Source organism: Podarcis tiliguerta (assembly GCF_965153285.1).
Source record: "Podarcis tiliguerta genome assembly, chromosome: 4".
Lineage (NCBI taxonomy): Eukaryota > Metazoa > Chordata > Lepidosauria > Squamata > Lacertidae > Podarcis > Podarcis tiliguerta.
The window spans coordinates 22809789-22824541 of NC_139537.1; the positions used below are offsets into that span (position 1 = coordinate 22809789).

General features: G+C 41.3%; 1 protein-coding gene across 1 annotated transcript in view; it reads left to right on the forward strand.

Moving 5' to 3' along the window:
• IFT88 (intraflagellar transport 88) overlaps window positions 1-14753 on the forward strand; it is a 35287-nt gene extending 20534 nt beyond the window's left edge. Inside the window, exons 18-27 of the mRNA XM_083436335.1 lie at window positions 367-553; window positions 1026-1134; window positions 1343-1493; window positions 3003-3118; window positions 4262-4314; window positions 6606-6671; window positions 8287-8393; window positions 13619-13679; window positions 14234-14335; window positions 14480-14753. Of these exons, the coding sequence (XP_083292461.1) occupies window positions 367-553; window positions 1026-1134; window positions 1343-1493; window positions 3003-3118; window positions 4262-4314; window positions 6606-6671; window positions 8287-8393; window positions 13619-13679; window positions 14234-14335; window positions 14480-14601 (1074 nt within the window). The 3' untranslated portion in view covers window positions 14602-14753. The remainder of the gene's footprint in view (window positions 1-366; window positions 554-1025; window positions 1135-1342; window positions 1494-3002; window positions 3119-4261; window positions 4315-6605; window positions 6672-8286; window positions 8394-13618; window positions 13680-14233; window positions 14336-14479) is intronic.

The following is a 14753-nucleotide window of genomic DNA, read 5'->3' on the forward strand; positions in this document are numbered from 1 at the left end:
GTGGCGTAGCGTGGGTTGTCAGCACCCGGGGCAAGGCAAGTAATTTGCGCCCCCTAACCCGTGGAGCCAGGTAGGGGCAGAGAGCTGCGAGTGCGAGCGCGCCCCCCCCCCCAGATGTTGCACCCGGTGCGGCCGGCCCCCCCTGCACACACTACGCCACTGCTATAGGATAGAAGGATATTTGGAATGCTGATGTTAAGCTTGTTTCCCAGATTTAATAGTAAATGGAATTCAATGATACATTTTTAATGAAATTTCAGAAACAGAATCTCTCCCATCTCTAATTTGATCAATCTACTGCTTGTGCCAGCAAAGTATTGAGGATGCAAAATGGCAACTGCTTAATTTGTATTGTGTTTAATTCAGGAAAATGAATTTACACAGGCAAGCCACTATGCAGATTTAGCAGTAAATTCTGATAGATACAACCCATCTGCTCTCACAAATAAAGGAAATACGATCTTTGCAAATGGAGACTATGAGAAGGCAGCAGAGTTCTATAAGGAATCTCTAAGAAATGATTCTTCGTGCACTGAAGCGCTTTACAACATTGGTAAGTCTAATATACTCTATGATAAATTTTGTGCTTGACATTCTGGTTATTATATGTATCCTTTCTAGAAGGGATTGAGGGACTACTTTTGAGCTTTATTATATCCTTCTGATTAAAGCTGTATTAACTAACGAAATAGTAGTGTGTGATATAATTGTAATTGTCTCTCTTTAGAATCTGCTGTCCACACCGATGCTGAGACAGAGTTTCTGTCTGAGCAAGTTTTCTTATCTCTTTCAACACTGACATATTGTTGTGCTTTTAACTGGGGTGAGGGGACACGAGAGGTACCCCTTCTTTTTTAATGTTTATGTATTGTTGTTTAACTAATGTGCCTTTACACCAGCTTCTTGTACATAGGATTGCTCCCTTATTTCATTTTCCATAATAAACATGTTCTTAAATTTCTGCTTCTTCATCTTATGAGTCAATGAGATTTGAATCTTCCCATTTCGATGACCTTTGTTTTTAGGTTTAACATATAAAAAGCTGAACAGGTTAGATGAGTCATTGGATTCTTTTCTGAAGCTTCACGCTATCCTTCGAAACAGTGCCCAGGTTCTCTTCCAAATAGCAAGCATGTATCTTTTCAACAATTATAGAATCAATCATATTACACACTAAATCCTCTGTGTGTCTTTATAATGTAATAAAGATCTTTTTGAAGGAAGGGCGGGATACAGAATTTATAAATAAATAATAGTAAAGTGTATGATTACCTGAAGATTGCAGTTAAATTCCCATGCGTCAGACTCACAGCGAGAAGTTCCTTAACTGGTGGTACTTCAGATATGAATTAATGGAGGATCCTAATCAGGCCATTGAGTGGCTTATGCAACTCATCAGTGTTGTTCCAACGGACTCACACGCATTAGCAAAGCTTGGAGAACTCTATGACAGTGAAGGAGATAAGTCTCAGGCTTTTCAATATTACTACGAGGTATGTGCTTTTGCCTTCTGCAGTAGGCATACAATGCAAAGGAACGCATGCTAGCTTAAACTGATGCTTTGAAAAGGAAATTGTGTATAGTAGACATTTTTATATAAAGTAGTAGCTATGTAAGTGTTGAATCTAGTTTGATGGTCACATTCAAGTATACATACGGCATAGGTCCCAATATGACTAATCCAACCCTCTGGGTTGGAGTCAGAGAACAATAAATAGCAGAGCTCTTACAACTTCCCTCTCCCAACTTGCTACAGTCCCCTCTGTAAATGTCTAGGGTGGGGTACAGGGGGCTTCAGTGGTATGGGAAAATCAGAGAACTTTGTCGGGGATGTAATTCAGAAGGAGAAATATCTTTCTGTTTGCACAATACAGTCAAACTTCAGTTGTCGAACATAATTCGTTCCAGAAGACTGTTTGACTTCCAAAACATTTAACAACCAAGGCGCAGCTTTCGATTGTTTGCAAGAGCTTCTTGCACTCAAGCGGAAGCTGCGTTGGACGTTCGGGTTCTGAAAAACTGGAGGATTTACTTCCGGGTTTTTGGCATCCGGGAGCCAAAATGAGCTGTTGAAGAACTGAGGTTTGACTGTATTTTTTTGGATACATATATATGAATGAAAGAGAATTAGATATAGTTTCCTATGAGCTGCAATATTCAAATAATGGCTCTCTTTTTAATTCCTTGCTTTTAGCTGTAGCATCAACTAAAACTTTCCTACTGCAGCATCAAATAAAACTTCTGTATTTCCCTAAAAGCTTCCTTCTTTCTTTTAACCACACAGTGGCCCTTTGAATCACCATTCTCATTCTGTTCTTCCTCCTGGCAGCGGCCTATAGCTATGTTGTTGTTTTTTGCTTGCACAAGGAGCAGCACGTTCTGTATTATTTTTTTAAAAAATCATAACAAGAATGGATTTGATCTGATATTTTAGCTTTTAGGGCAGCAGTCCTAAACACACTAGGGGAGTAACTCCATAGAGCATACTGGGATGTTTTTACCATGTGGAAGTGCATAGGATTGCACTGTAGATGTAGCTTATTGTTGTTGTTTTTTAAGTCAAGACAACTAAAAATATTTTTCAATTGCCATTTTTACCTTTCAAAATATAAAATACACTCCTCCAACAGATTGGCAGGAAACCTGTCCTGAATACAGCTTTTTTCAAAATTGTAATGTAAATGAAAAAATAAATTATATAAGAAAACGAAGGTACTTTGTGGAGTGTATCTTTAGTTTCACAAAATAAAAATGTTTGAAAATAGGACATGCAGAAACCTACCTCAGCAAAGTTTTCTAAAATGTCTTTTTGCTATTTGCAAAACCTGCCACATTTTCTTTAGGGATTAGTTAGTGTATTAGCACACTGCTCTCATTCATAAATTACATGTTTTCAGCATCTGGAGGATTAAACACATAAATGAGTAAGATATTCCGAAAGCAGAATAAATATGTTGTTTATCACTAATGTTGTATTTCTTCCACCTTCTTTATTTTGTCAGTCCTATCGGTATTTCCCTTCAAACATTGAGGTCATTGAATGGCTTGGAGCCTATTACATTGACACACAATTTTGTGAAAAAGCCATTCACTACTTTGAAAGAGCAGCACTTATTCAGTAAGCAACCATTCATGATGTTGTTATTTTTGTTGTTGTTGTTGAGTGTTTAGACCAGTATCATTTGTAAGGGGACTTTCTGCAGTACACTTATATTGGACACAGGGGGGGAGCACATTGATATATATTTATGTATTATGCTACATGTAAATTATGGAGTAATTTGTTTGGAGTTTTAAAGGAAGGAATTCTAAGACTTCAGCTTAAGCCGAAATCAGGCACTGAGCAAATGCATCTACTTAGGTGGTCTTCATGTGATCAGAAGGTTTGATTACTCTGGATGACTTTTTTCCTAGGACTGCATTCATAAGAAACAGGAGGCAACATCCTTTAACAATCCTAGCCTACCCAAAGATGTTTGCTATATGAGAAAGTTTAGATTTATTTCCAGTGTTTGCTGCAAGCGACGTAAGAACAGCAACAGGAATCACAGAGAGCTACAGAGATGCTTCAGCCATCATGTCCCCTCCCCAGTATCTCTCATACCCACCCTCCCAAAAACAAATTAATTGCTTTGATAATTTTAAATCAAGAAATGTTTAGTGAGGACAATATACTAGATATAAAAAAGCTATTGGGCCTGGGATTTGCTGCAGCTCATACATAAACCAATATTGAGCTACCTTGATCAACGTTCTAACTTAGCCTGCAGCAGCCTCCTTATTTTATTTTTTAAAATTCCTGTAAATGCGTTTAATTCTCACCAGCTGAAATAGTTGAACTTCAGTGTGCTTAACATTGGCTGGGACAATATCTTATATGTGAAAAGAAAAAAATGTTGGGCTCCATCTACTAAGCATACTGTACAATCTTCAACAACGTCCTTGCCAGATTAAAAACTGGCACGGTAACTTAATCCCAATGAATACCACATTTCGCCCTCATGCTGGAATCCAAGCAAGGATTCATTTGGGTAAAAATTCACTTGGTGAATAATTTCCTTTATACCCTTGATGTTTAGAGCAAAGATGCATTTATTTAATTAATATCTTGCCACTCTTCCCAAGGGAGCTCAAGGCAGCAAACTAAACAACTAAATAGCAAAACAATACCCCCCCCCAAAAAAAACCATGTAGAAAAATAATTATATCTTAAAAACATTGAAACATTTTATGAGTAACACTTTGGGATATTTACCTGCAGACCAACTCAGGTGAAGTGGCAATTGATGGTTGCAAGCTGCTTCAGAAGAAGTGGTAAGTCTCCTTTCGTATCTCATGCTGACTTTGATCATCACTTTGATCTCACTGTTTCACAGTGTTTAACCATTGCAGGCAATCGGGAGGGTCTTTTTTCCATCCTGATCTTACGCACATTTACTCAGAGATAAGTTCAATGGGACTTAGGTAAAGGTAAAGGTACCCCTGCCCATACGGGCCAGTCATGTCCGACTCTAGGGTTGTGCGCCCATCTCACTTAAGAGGCTGGGGGCCAGTGCTGTCCGGAGACACTTCCGGGTCACGTGGCCAGCGTGACGAAGCTGCATCTGGCGAGCCAGCGCAGCACACGGAATGCCGTTTACCTTCCTGCTAGTAAGTGGTCCCTATTTATCTACTTGCACCCGGGGGTGCTTTCGAACTGCTAGGTTGGCAGGCGCTGGGACCGAGCAACAGGAGCGCACCCCGCCACGGGGATTCGAACTGCCAACCTGACGATCGGCAAGTCCTAGGCGCTGAGGTTTTACCCAGAGCGCCACCCGCGTCCCTAACTCAATGGGACTTACTCCCTGATAAATATGTATACGATTGCAGCCTTAATAACTAACTGGTTTCATTATGTGTTTTTATTTTGCATTTGAATGCTTAAAGAGCGTGCTATAATGTTTGGACTATTTGTAAAGTAGATTATTAAACATCAGGGGTTGTATTCAGCAAAGTTGACCCTTTAATGCAAGGACTTCAGCCCGTGCAAAGGGATTTCCTCTCCCTGCGCACCGCCAATACATTTTTGTGAGGGGGTTTTCCAACCCTCCAGAGCAGATAGGGGGCGCAAACAGGAAGAGGAAGCAGGAGAGGATGTCCCGTTGCACAGCTGCAAGTCCTTGTGCTAATGGGACGACTTGGTTGTATATAACCTGTGATCTCATTTTCCACATGTTTTCAGGACAGTGGGTTTGGTCTTTCCTCAATAGCTGTGGTACTGTCAAGGACCCTGTTGCCTGAATAATACTAACCCTGTAATGGGGAGGGACAGCATTCTTGTATTATTTTTTTACAAATGGGTAACAATAAAAATGACATGTTTGACTATCTAACATCTTGAATTCTGATGTGACCAAAATGCAGTTGAGATGTAGGAAATCTTTGATCTCTTGGCATATTTTTCTTTAGTTAAAATCAGCCATGATAGGGGTAGGATATGGATTCGAGTTGCAATGCTGTGGTGTTTAACCCTTTCCCTCCCCATACCGTTTCCTGAAATAAATTGTCCTTCCAGAGCTACTCTTAACTGCAGAGGATGAGGAAGACGGGTACCCACATTTTCCCATTCTGCAGCTTTGGCAGAGCAGCTTTGGCAGAGCAGACAGTTTTAAGCAGTGACAGACTCTGGCCTTTAAAATTTTAGCAGTGCCAAAATCCCCATTTCTCATCTTCCATTGTTTGTCATTGTTGTGGCACCCCTGCAGAGCCCTCTCGGCTCAGAGCCCAGCGCAGGCAAACTGGTTGTGCTCCCCTAAATCTGCTTTTTTAAAGTTGGGGAACACTGTGATGGGAAAGAATTAGATTCTCCCTCAGCCCTGCAAGCCAGTCCACCCCTTGCCCAAGCTAAGGGATGCTGGAGAACCTCTGTTTCTCATGCAGAGCTGTAGCTGGGGGCAGATGAGTCTAGCCAGGGTTTCTGCCCTGGGTGAAGCCTCCAGAGGGACGCCATTGAGGCTCCCAGCCTCCTAGCATGTCTGGGCTGCAGACGGAGAGAAACATGAAAAAGTGAACAGCAGCCACAAGCTCCGTCCTGAAGAAGGCTTATTTACAATGTGATGCAGGGAGAAGGAGAGTTGGAAAATCTGGAGAAGCTGCGTGGCTCTCCCCAATGAAGAAGATAGGATGGCCTGTGGGTTTGCTACTGTGTGAGAAATAAATTTTGGAGGGGGGGGGGGCGGGAAGCTGAGGAAGAGAATCAGTTGGACTAGATGATCCTTCGGGTCCCTTCCAGCTGTACGATTCCGTGATCCCTTCAGAACTTTGAATGTGTTTAAATAGCTTTGGTTGAGTCATTTTACAGTCTATACATGATATACACACAGGAAAGTAAGGGGTGTGTGAGCATTTTTCCTGCCAGAGACAGTTCCCTGGCAAGCTCTGGTCAGCCCAGCTGCATTAGGAATGTAATGGAAGGGCACTTTCTACTTTAGACTCGCAAAAAGCATTTCTTCACCTTACACAGAACCTAAAATGACTACAAAATGTCTTTGGCCCGGGTGACAGAAAACCTAGTTTTGGCCCTGTCTCATGGTGTAGTGTCTCTGTGTGTTTTATATTACTAACAGGTAACTACCAAAAAGCTCTTGATACCTACAAGGCGATTCACAGAAAGTTTCCTGAAAACGCGGAATGTAAGTGGTTTTATATGATGCACCTTTTATCCTAAGCACACTTTTTATATTGGATAGTCTTAAGGCAAGGGGAGCCAATAGCATGGCCTCCAGATGCTGTGGATTTCAACTCCCGTCATCTCTGACCTACTGACTAGGGAGCTGAAGACTGTGTACACAGCATACATTTAAAGCGCTGCCCCCCTCTCCAAAAGAAGGATCTTGGAAATGGTAGTTTACTCCTAACAAAGCTACAATTCCCAGTGACCTTAACAAGCTACAGTACCCAGGAATCTTTGGATGAGGGGAGGGATATGTTTGAAACGCATGGTGTATATGCAGTCTTCGTCTACATACAACAACTGGAGGGCACCATGTTGGCTACCCATGTGCAAAGTATCAATACTTGCCTTAACACAGTGATAATCATGATCCATTTGTGGCAGGTCAGTGCCATCTATGTTGCTTCTCAAAATAAACCTACAGCCACCAGTCATGCCCTCATATGGCTCTGTGGTTAGCGCATAGCTCCTGCACGAGCAGGCTTCCCAGTGCTCTTCAAACAGAGGGAGCCTCTCCATCTGAGAATTTCCTGCTTTGGGGTAAATAGGAAAGATGTGGAGAAAGGATCTTTTCTGGATCTCTCATGTTGAAATCTGGAAGTCCCATTTGCATAAAAATCATTGGATATAGGGCTTCTCTGTAGTGTAGTGCATTGCATGCATAGTGCAGATGGCATTGGTGGGATACACACATGGGACTTCAACAAATGGCTTGTGCAGATCAACAGGTGCTGATATTCCTAACATGTATGAACAGTAAGTAAATTCAATTTATGAACAACCAACTTTCAGTATGCTCATTAAAGATGTTCAGTATTCTGCCTATAAAGAGCCATTGGCACTGGCCCCCTTAGATATATTCAATGCTCCTTCCTCAGTGTTCAGCATTGTAAGTAGCATTCTAGCCATTGCTTGCTCCCATCATCCCATCAACTCATCTAATCAGTGAGTTCAAACACACTGGAAAATTCTGTGCAGATTTTTCATGCATCTGATGAAATGGACTCTGGCCACAAAAGCTTATGCTAGAATAAATATGTTCAATTCTAAGGTGTCACAAGGCTTGTTGTCGCTTTTGCTACCACAAACTAACATGGTTAGCCCATTAATTTTTTAAAAAACTGATCTAATAAATTACTTTTCAACATATTAGACTGTCTTGTTGTTTTCTTTGGGTTACAACTGCCACCATGGGCTTCTGCCCACCTCCATAGCTAACTATGGGCCTGTAACTTATTATCGTATTACCATTCTCCATATAGGAAGGTATTTTTACAAAATACCATCTTGTTTTTATTTAAATGTATTTCTTTTCACAGCTTCATTACTAGACACTGGAGCAGAAAAATAGCTCTTTTTTACTACACCTCTGTCATGTTTGCTAAATCATATTGCCACTCAATAAATACAGTCGTCACAATTCAACACAGTAAAACTACTTGATCCGTTGAAATCACTGGGCTTAATTGCAGTTGGATTGCGGTCATTGTTGCTAGGCTGTGTGCTCTGCTTATTTTTTCAGCTGCTTTTAAGTCCAATAATGGCAACTAATGGTATGACTTTTATACCACTAGGTTTACGCTTTTTGGTCCGACTCTGCACAGACATGGGCTTGAAAGAAATCCAAGAGTATGCAACAAAGCTTAAGAGAGTGGAAAAACTGAAAGAAATAAGGGAACAGGTATGTTGGGTCACTTAAACAACTAAATCTCACTGTTTCTCAAAAATCTGTAAAGAATGTTCTCTTAAATTGCAATTTGTATAAGGAGCTGAGGTGCGGCTGATTTATTGCAAATGTTGCTCACAAGACCTGCGGAAATCTTGGTATCTTGCTTTCTAAAGCTACTTTTTATGCTTCTGAACAAGCAGCTGTTTTCTGTCCTCAATGCAAATTAAGAAGCGGGTGGTAAAATATAAACTTTTAGAGGTTTGTGATTTAATTAGTCTGTCTAGGACCGTCAAACCGAAATTTCACTTCAAATACAATTCTTAATATAATATTTAGAACAGAGTTATTGTCTATATCTTACTGAGCTTGCTGGACTATCTGAGGCTGTGATCAGTGATCTATCTATGCTCAGTAGAAACATACTTTGGAATTAAAAATAAGCCCACCAGCATCTGTGTTGTGACACAAACTGATCTGCATCTGTCATAAGTCACCCATTGTCCACTCCCATAACAGTTGCATACAAAAAGGACCAGCCAATATGCAGTGTGCCAGGAATGGCAATACTTAATATGAGAGCTGGGGTGGTGCAGTGGTTAGAGTGTCAAACCAGGACTTGGGAAGCCAGGGTTCAAATCCCCACTTGCCATTAAACTCACTTGGGCGAGTCCCTGCCTCTCAACCATTGGAAACTCAGATCAATTCACATGCAAAACTAGTTAAACTGACTTTTTGTTTGTTTGTTTCGTTTTTCTGAGTGGCTGATCAATCTTCAGGGAAAATGCATTGCTGCAGGTTTTCATAATGGAATGCCCTCCCCCAGAGTACCTCACCTGACAAAAAGTTTGATTCCTTTCCTTTTTATTCGCCTAGGCCTCCCAGAATATTTTGTAGCTATTTTTTTCTGTGTGTTTTATTTTACGAGCTGTTGTTGTGTTTCTGCAGATTTCACGTTTTGTTTTGTGTCTGTATTTTCAGTCTTAAGTTCTACTCAGTGGCGTAGCGTGGGTTGTCAGCAACCGGGGCAAGGCAAGTAATTTGCGCCCCCGCTGCACTGTCCCTCCCCCAGATAGTCCCTCGCTCTCTCTCCGCACCGCACCGCACGCCTGGCACCCTCCCCTCCACAGTGGGCGGCGACCCAGTGGCTCGGATCGGATTCGCACAGCCAGCACTGCAGTGAGAGAGAGTGAGTAAGCCAGGTAGGGGCAGAGAGCTGCAAGTGCGAGCGCCCCCCCCCCAGATGTTGCGCCCGGTGCGGCCGGCCCCCCCTACACCCCCCACGCTACGCCACTGGTACTACTTGTTGAAGGGGAGGGAGGTACGGCCCTGAAAATAATAAGCCATGCACAGGTTATTGATAAACAGCGAAAGGATCTTGCCCACTAGGTGTAGGCTTTGGCTGTAAAGTCTCTTGGCAGTACCTCACACCGCCCTGCTGCGCAGTACCTAGCAACTACAATACTTGGAAGGACTAAGAAAGAGCTTCCACTGCATCTCTTGGATACTGCTAATGCCATTCTACGAGAGCATGGATCATACATTCAGAACTGTTGCTTTAGTATGATAGTTTCAGTTGAGAACATTCACTTAATAGTCTGTGCACCTGCACAAATTCTGTAGACTTGTTCATGTATTTAGTCAAAGGTATTTCCATCTGTCTACAAGTTCATGACCTAAGAGACCTTACAGCCAAAGAAAATTTTCCTGCCTGTTTTTATGCTTCCTACATCAAGCTGACCTAGCAGTTTCTTTACAAGAAGTTGCTGAGGAACAGCTTTTTAAACACCACATATTCTGTGATTTTAGATGAATGCATACCCACACATCTTTTTTTTTTAAAAAAAGGGGTTTGCAAAATATGCACTGGCGCTGGGGTGAGATTTGTTTTTCAAGCTAGCAATTAAAGGTTAACCTTGGATCCATGCACCTGTTGATTGCAAATTCAAATGTTGATTTTTGCACAATTGACAAAATCCATATTGTGAAAAGTGGGATTTATAATTAAAATCCCAATCAGTCGTGACATTCAAAAGTGCTTCTTGAGCAAAATTAGCGATTATAAAATTTATGCAGCTGGGGAAAAAATCTTACCGCCTTCCTCATTCCAAGAAAGTGCACTTTCCCAATAAATATTTAACGGTTTTCATTTTAGAATTTACACTTTCCAACAAATAAATTAATGTTTTTAAATTCAGTGCCAAGTATATTAGAAACATAAAACCTGGAGGGTGGCAATTTTTTTAATGTGTTCCCTACAAGTTTGCAATAATAAAATAATTTTGGATTTACAAGATTTTAATATGCAGACGTTTTCTTGAAGTGCTGTTGAAGAATATCTTCACTATTTTTTCAGCTGAACCTTCCAACTGTAATATAAGGCATTTTTCATCATCTGTTTTATATGAACCTGATCTAAAATAGCATAGATTTTATTGAAATCCCTTTGCTGAACCTTCCAAGTCTATGCGAGCATTGTTAGGTTCAAGATTTTTATTACGTGCAACTTTTAACATCGTGTTTTAATTATGCCGTTCAGTGACAACATGCCAAGTCCACTTCACTGCAATTTTTATTATATCTAGAAGTAAATGTACTTGGCAACTAGAAGCGCAATCTTACTGATTTCTTGGTTTTGCTTAGGAATAAAGTTGATTCACATATGTATGTTCATCACTTGGTGGCTGCTGTGTTCAGTGATGACTGTGTTCAGTGAATAAATCCTTCATAAATAGTAGAGTGTTAGGACCTGAAATATCAACTCTGTCATTGATGATTTAGCTGAGTTTCCTACATTGCAGGGGGTTGCACTAGAAAGATGACCCTTGGGGTCTCTTCCAGCTTCTATGATTCTGCTTTTCTGCTTCAACAATATTTCATTATGGTCCTATCATTTTATGTAATTGTATTTTGTATAAATTATAAAAATTATATATAAAACATGTTCTATTTGCAAACAAAACATTTAAATAGCTACCTTTCTACTGGTAGGATGGGGGGAGGCATAGGCGTAGCCAGGACTTTTGTTAGAACCTCAGATTTGTGTTGGTTTTTACTTATTTGGGGGGCAGCTGCCACCCAGGCTACGTCCAAGGGGGGGGGCACAGGAAGGAAACGAGATTGGCAGAGGGACATGGTTAGGGAAAGGTTGGGAAACACTGCTGTAGAGGACATCAGGCATGGAAAAGTTCACGTAATCGCTGATGTAATTGGAGCACACTCTTAAGTACACTTCTGATTGTTCCTTGAGTGAGCCAGTGTGGTGTAGTGGTTAAGAGCGGTAGTCTCGTAATCTGGGAAACTGGGTTCGTGTCTCCGCTCCTCCACATGCAGCTGCTGGGTGACCTTGGGCCAGTCACACTTCTCTGAAGTCTCTCAGCCCCACTCACCTCACAGAGTGTTTGTTGTGGGGGAGGAAGGGAAAGGAGAATGTTAGCCGCTTTGAGACTCCTGAAGGGGAGTGAAAGGCGGGATATCAAATCCAAACTCTTCTTCTTTGCAGTCCCATTTTGAACTTTCAATGACCATATGAAGTCACGTCCTCCACAGGTGGGCAGCCCTACCTGCCTGTCCAAGTGGCCCTCAGTCCTGTCAAAGCGGCCCTTGTCCAGGATATGCTTGCCTTGCCTGAGGTCAATACTTGCTTCATTTCCCCCTGAACCATTCCAACAATCTCACTGATGCTGTTTTAGTTTGTCGTCTTAATTTTCATGCTTTATTATTTTCTTTTTTAAAAAAAGATTTTATTATTTCTTACTACTCTGGCAGCCATCCTTGGAACATAATTTATGAGGTGGGGTTTGATATAAGTGACATAAACAAGTAATAGGTACAGTGGTACCTCGGGTTACATACGCTTTAGGTTTACATACGCTTCAGGTTACAGACTCCGCTAACCCAGAAATATTACCTCGGGTTAAGAACTTTGCTTCAGGATGAGAACAGAAATTGTGCGGCATCAGTGGGAGGCCCCATTAGCTAAAGTGGTCCTTCAGGTTAAGAACAGTTTCAGGTTAAGAACGGACCTCCGGAACGAATTAAGTACTTAACCCGAGGTACCACTGTAATCAGAAATCTAATAGCTGCCAGTCATTAAATATACAGCAGTCAAGAATGGAGAAATCTAGTGACGTAGGCACAAGGAGACAAAACATGGATGACAAAGAAACAACATTAATTTGAATATAGGAAGCTGCCTAATACTGAGTCAGACCATTGGTCCATCCAGCTCAGTATTGTCTACACTGACTGGCAGTGACTCTCCAGGGTTTCAGGCAGGAGTCTCTCCCAGTCCTACCCAGAGATGTTGGGGACTTGGAACCTTCTGCATGTAAAGAAGATGCCCTACCACAGAGCTGTGGCCCTCCCCAATGCCACCTTGGGATGGAATAGCCTTGCAGGCCAAATGAGCACAGTAGCCCTTCTTGAGATATGCCTAGGGCTTCAGCTTTAGGGTAAGCTTTCCACTGGGAAGTTCTTTTCCACTTGCTTCACAGAAACAATGGGGATACCGCAAGACGATGATGGTGCTCTTGTATGATTCTCATTCATTTCACCAGAGTGTTGGACTGGAAAGCTTTCCAGCATGTGGAGCCCATCAGACCCTGAGTCGGAAGCCAGGGAGGAAGTACAGTTGACTGAGTGTTTGGTTTGTTTATTTGCATATTTAGCTGTCTTGGTCCAAGATGGTCTGAGAAGTTTAGAATTCATTCCAGTACACAGAGTAAAAACTGGCATTAGCGTTACACACGAATCTTCTTCAGTGATCACTTGTAGCCAAGTAAGATTGTCTTCCATAAACATGGTTTAAACAGTGAGTCTGTAAGTGACTGTGGAAGCCAATTCTGGATCCACACATCCTTCCACAGCGGGGACATAGGTTTTCAGGAGGGAGTTGATCGCAGCGAAGGTTTTGCCAAACGTGCCTTCCTCTTAGTATGTTTCTCCCTTTTGTCCTGAGTTTGAGTGTCTTCAAAGCCCATGACACCTTTGATAAAGGCTGTTCTCCAATTGGAGTGTTCAAAGGCCAGTGTTTCCCAGTTGTCAGTGTTTCTACTACATTTTTAGACACAAATATAGTGTGTTGAACCTGCAACAAATCCCCACTCAGTCATGATGCTCACCAAATGGCCTCGCTATCCAGCAGAAGTGCGAGGTATACCTTGTATGTTAAAAGTAACAGAAATGATTGGTGATAATATTAAAGAGCACTTCTGTTTCTTTCTTCCTCTCCTCCCTAGCGTGTCAAGTCTGGCAGAGATGGCAGTGCCCGGGCACGCAGAGAAGGCAGCGGTGGTGGTGGTAAGTGCTGCTCATATGCTGCCATATTTAAGGTTTCTGAAAGCAAAGAAAATGTGATTCCATTTATTAGTCCTGCTGTCTGCATTCTCTCTGTGGAGAGGGAGATGTGGATCAATGGAGCATTGGAGAATTGCAGGGAATGGGGTAGAACATGTGAAAGGAGGCGATAGCTAAATAACACTAAGAATCCTGATTTACTTTAATTTGTTAAGATAGAGCTAGTACTGAGTCAGGAAAACTGGTACTGAGTCAGGAAAACTGTGGTCCAACTCAAGATGTGATCAGTACCGAGACCTACTCACAGTGGTGGTTGTAAGGATTTCTGAGTTCACACTTAAGAATTGGTATTTGCTTGTGGTTTCATATCGTAAGCAAGGATTAAACCAATAAATCGGAAACTGATTTAGCAGCCCAAGATTGTTACATCTGAACCATTTGTGGAATTCTTTAAATACTGTTTTTGTTTTATATCAAACAGAAACACATAATCTTTGGTCTCTCATACGTGCCTTTATGGTCTAATATTTTGTCTAATATTCTCTCCATTCTGTCAGATCCTGGTAGCATCACGCATAAAGGGGAGCGTCTGAGTGCTAAATTGAAAGCTTTGCCAGGAACATATGAGCCCTATGAAAGCAGTGGTAATAAAGAAATAGGTAACTGATGTTTCTAATAGCTTCCTTTGAAACAAAATACTGACTGTCAGAAGGCACCCTTTTTCTCATGCAATTATTAAAAGTTAGAGACTGTGTTGCTTTTCTTTGTAAAAAATGTGTTTCTACTTCTTTTTTTAAATTTAGATGCTTCCTATATTGACCCACTTGGACCACAGGCTGAGAGACCAAAAACTGCACTGAGGAAAAAAATAGATGAAGATGAATTTGCTGATGAAGAACTGGGAGATGATTTGCTTCCAGAATAACCTGTAGCCCAGTATAGTAACCTTAAAAGCTTTGAAAGGAAAAAAAAGAGAAATGTTTCTTACAGGTTTTGATAAGGTTGTGAAGTTCTTATGTTTATTTAAGCAATGTGTATATGAACTGTGAATTTTGAGTAAACTGTTTTTATAGAGCA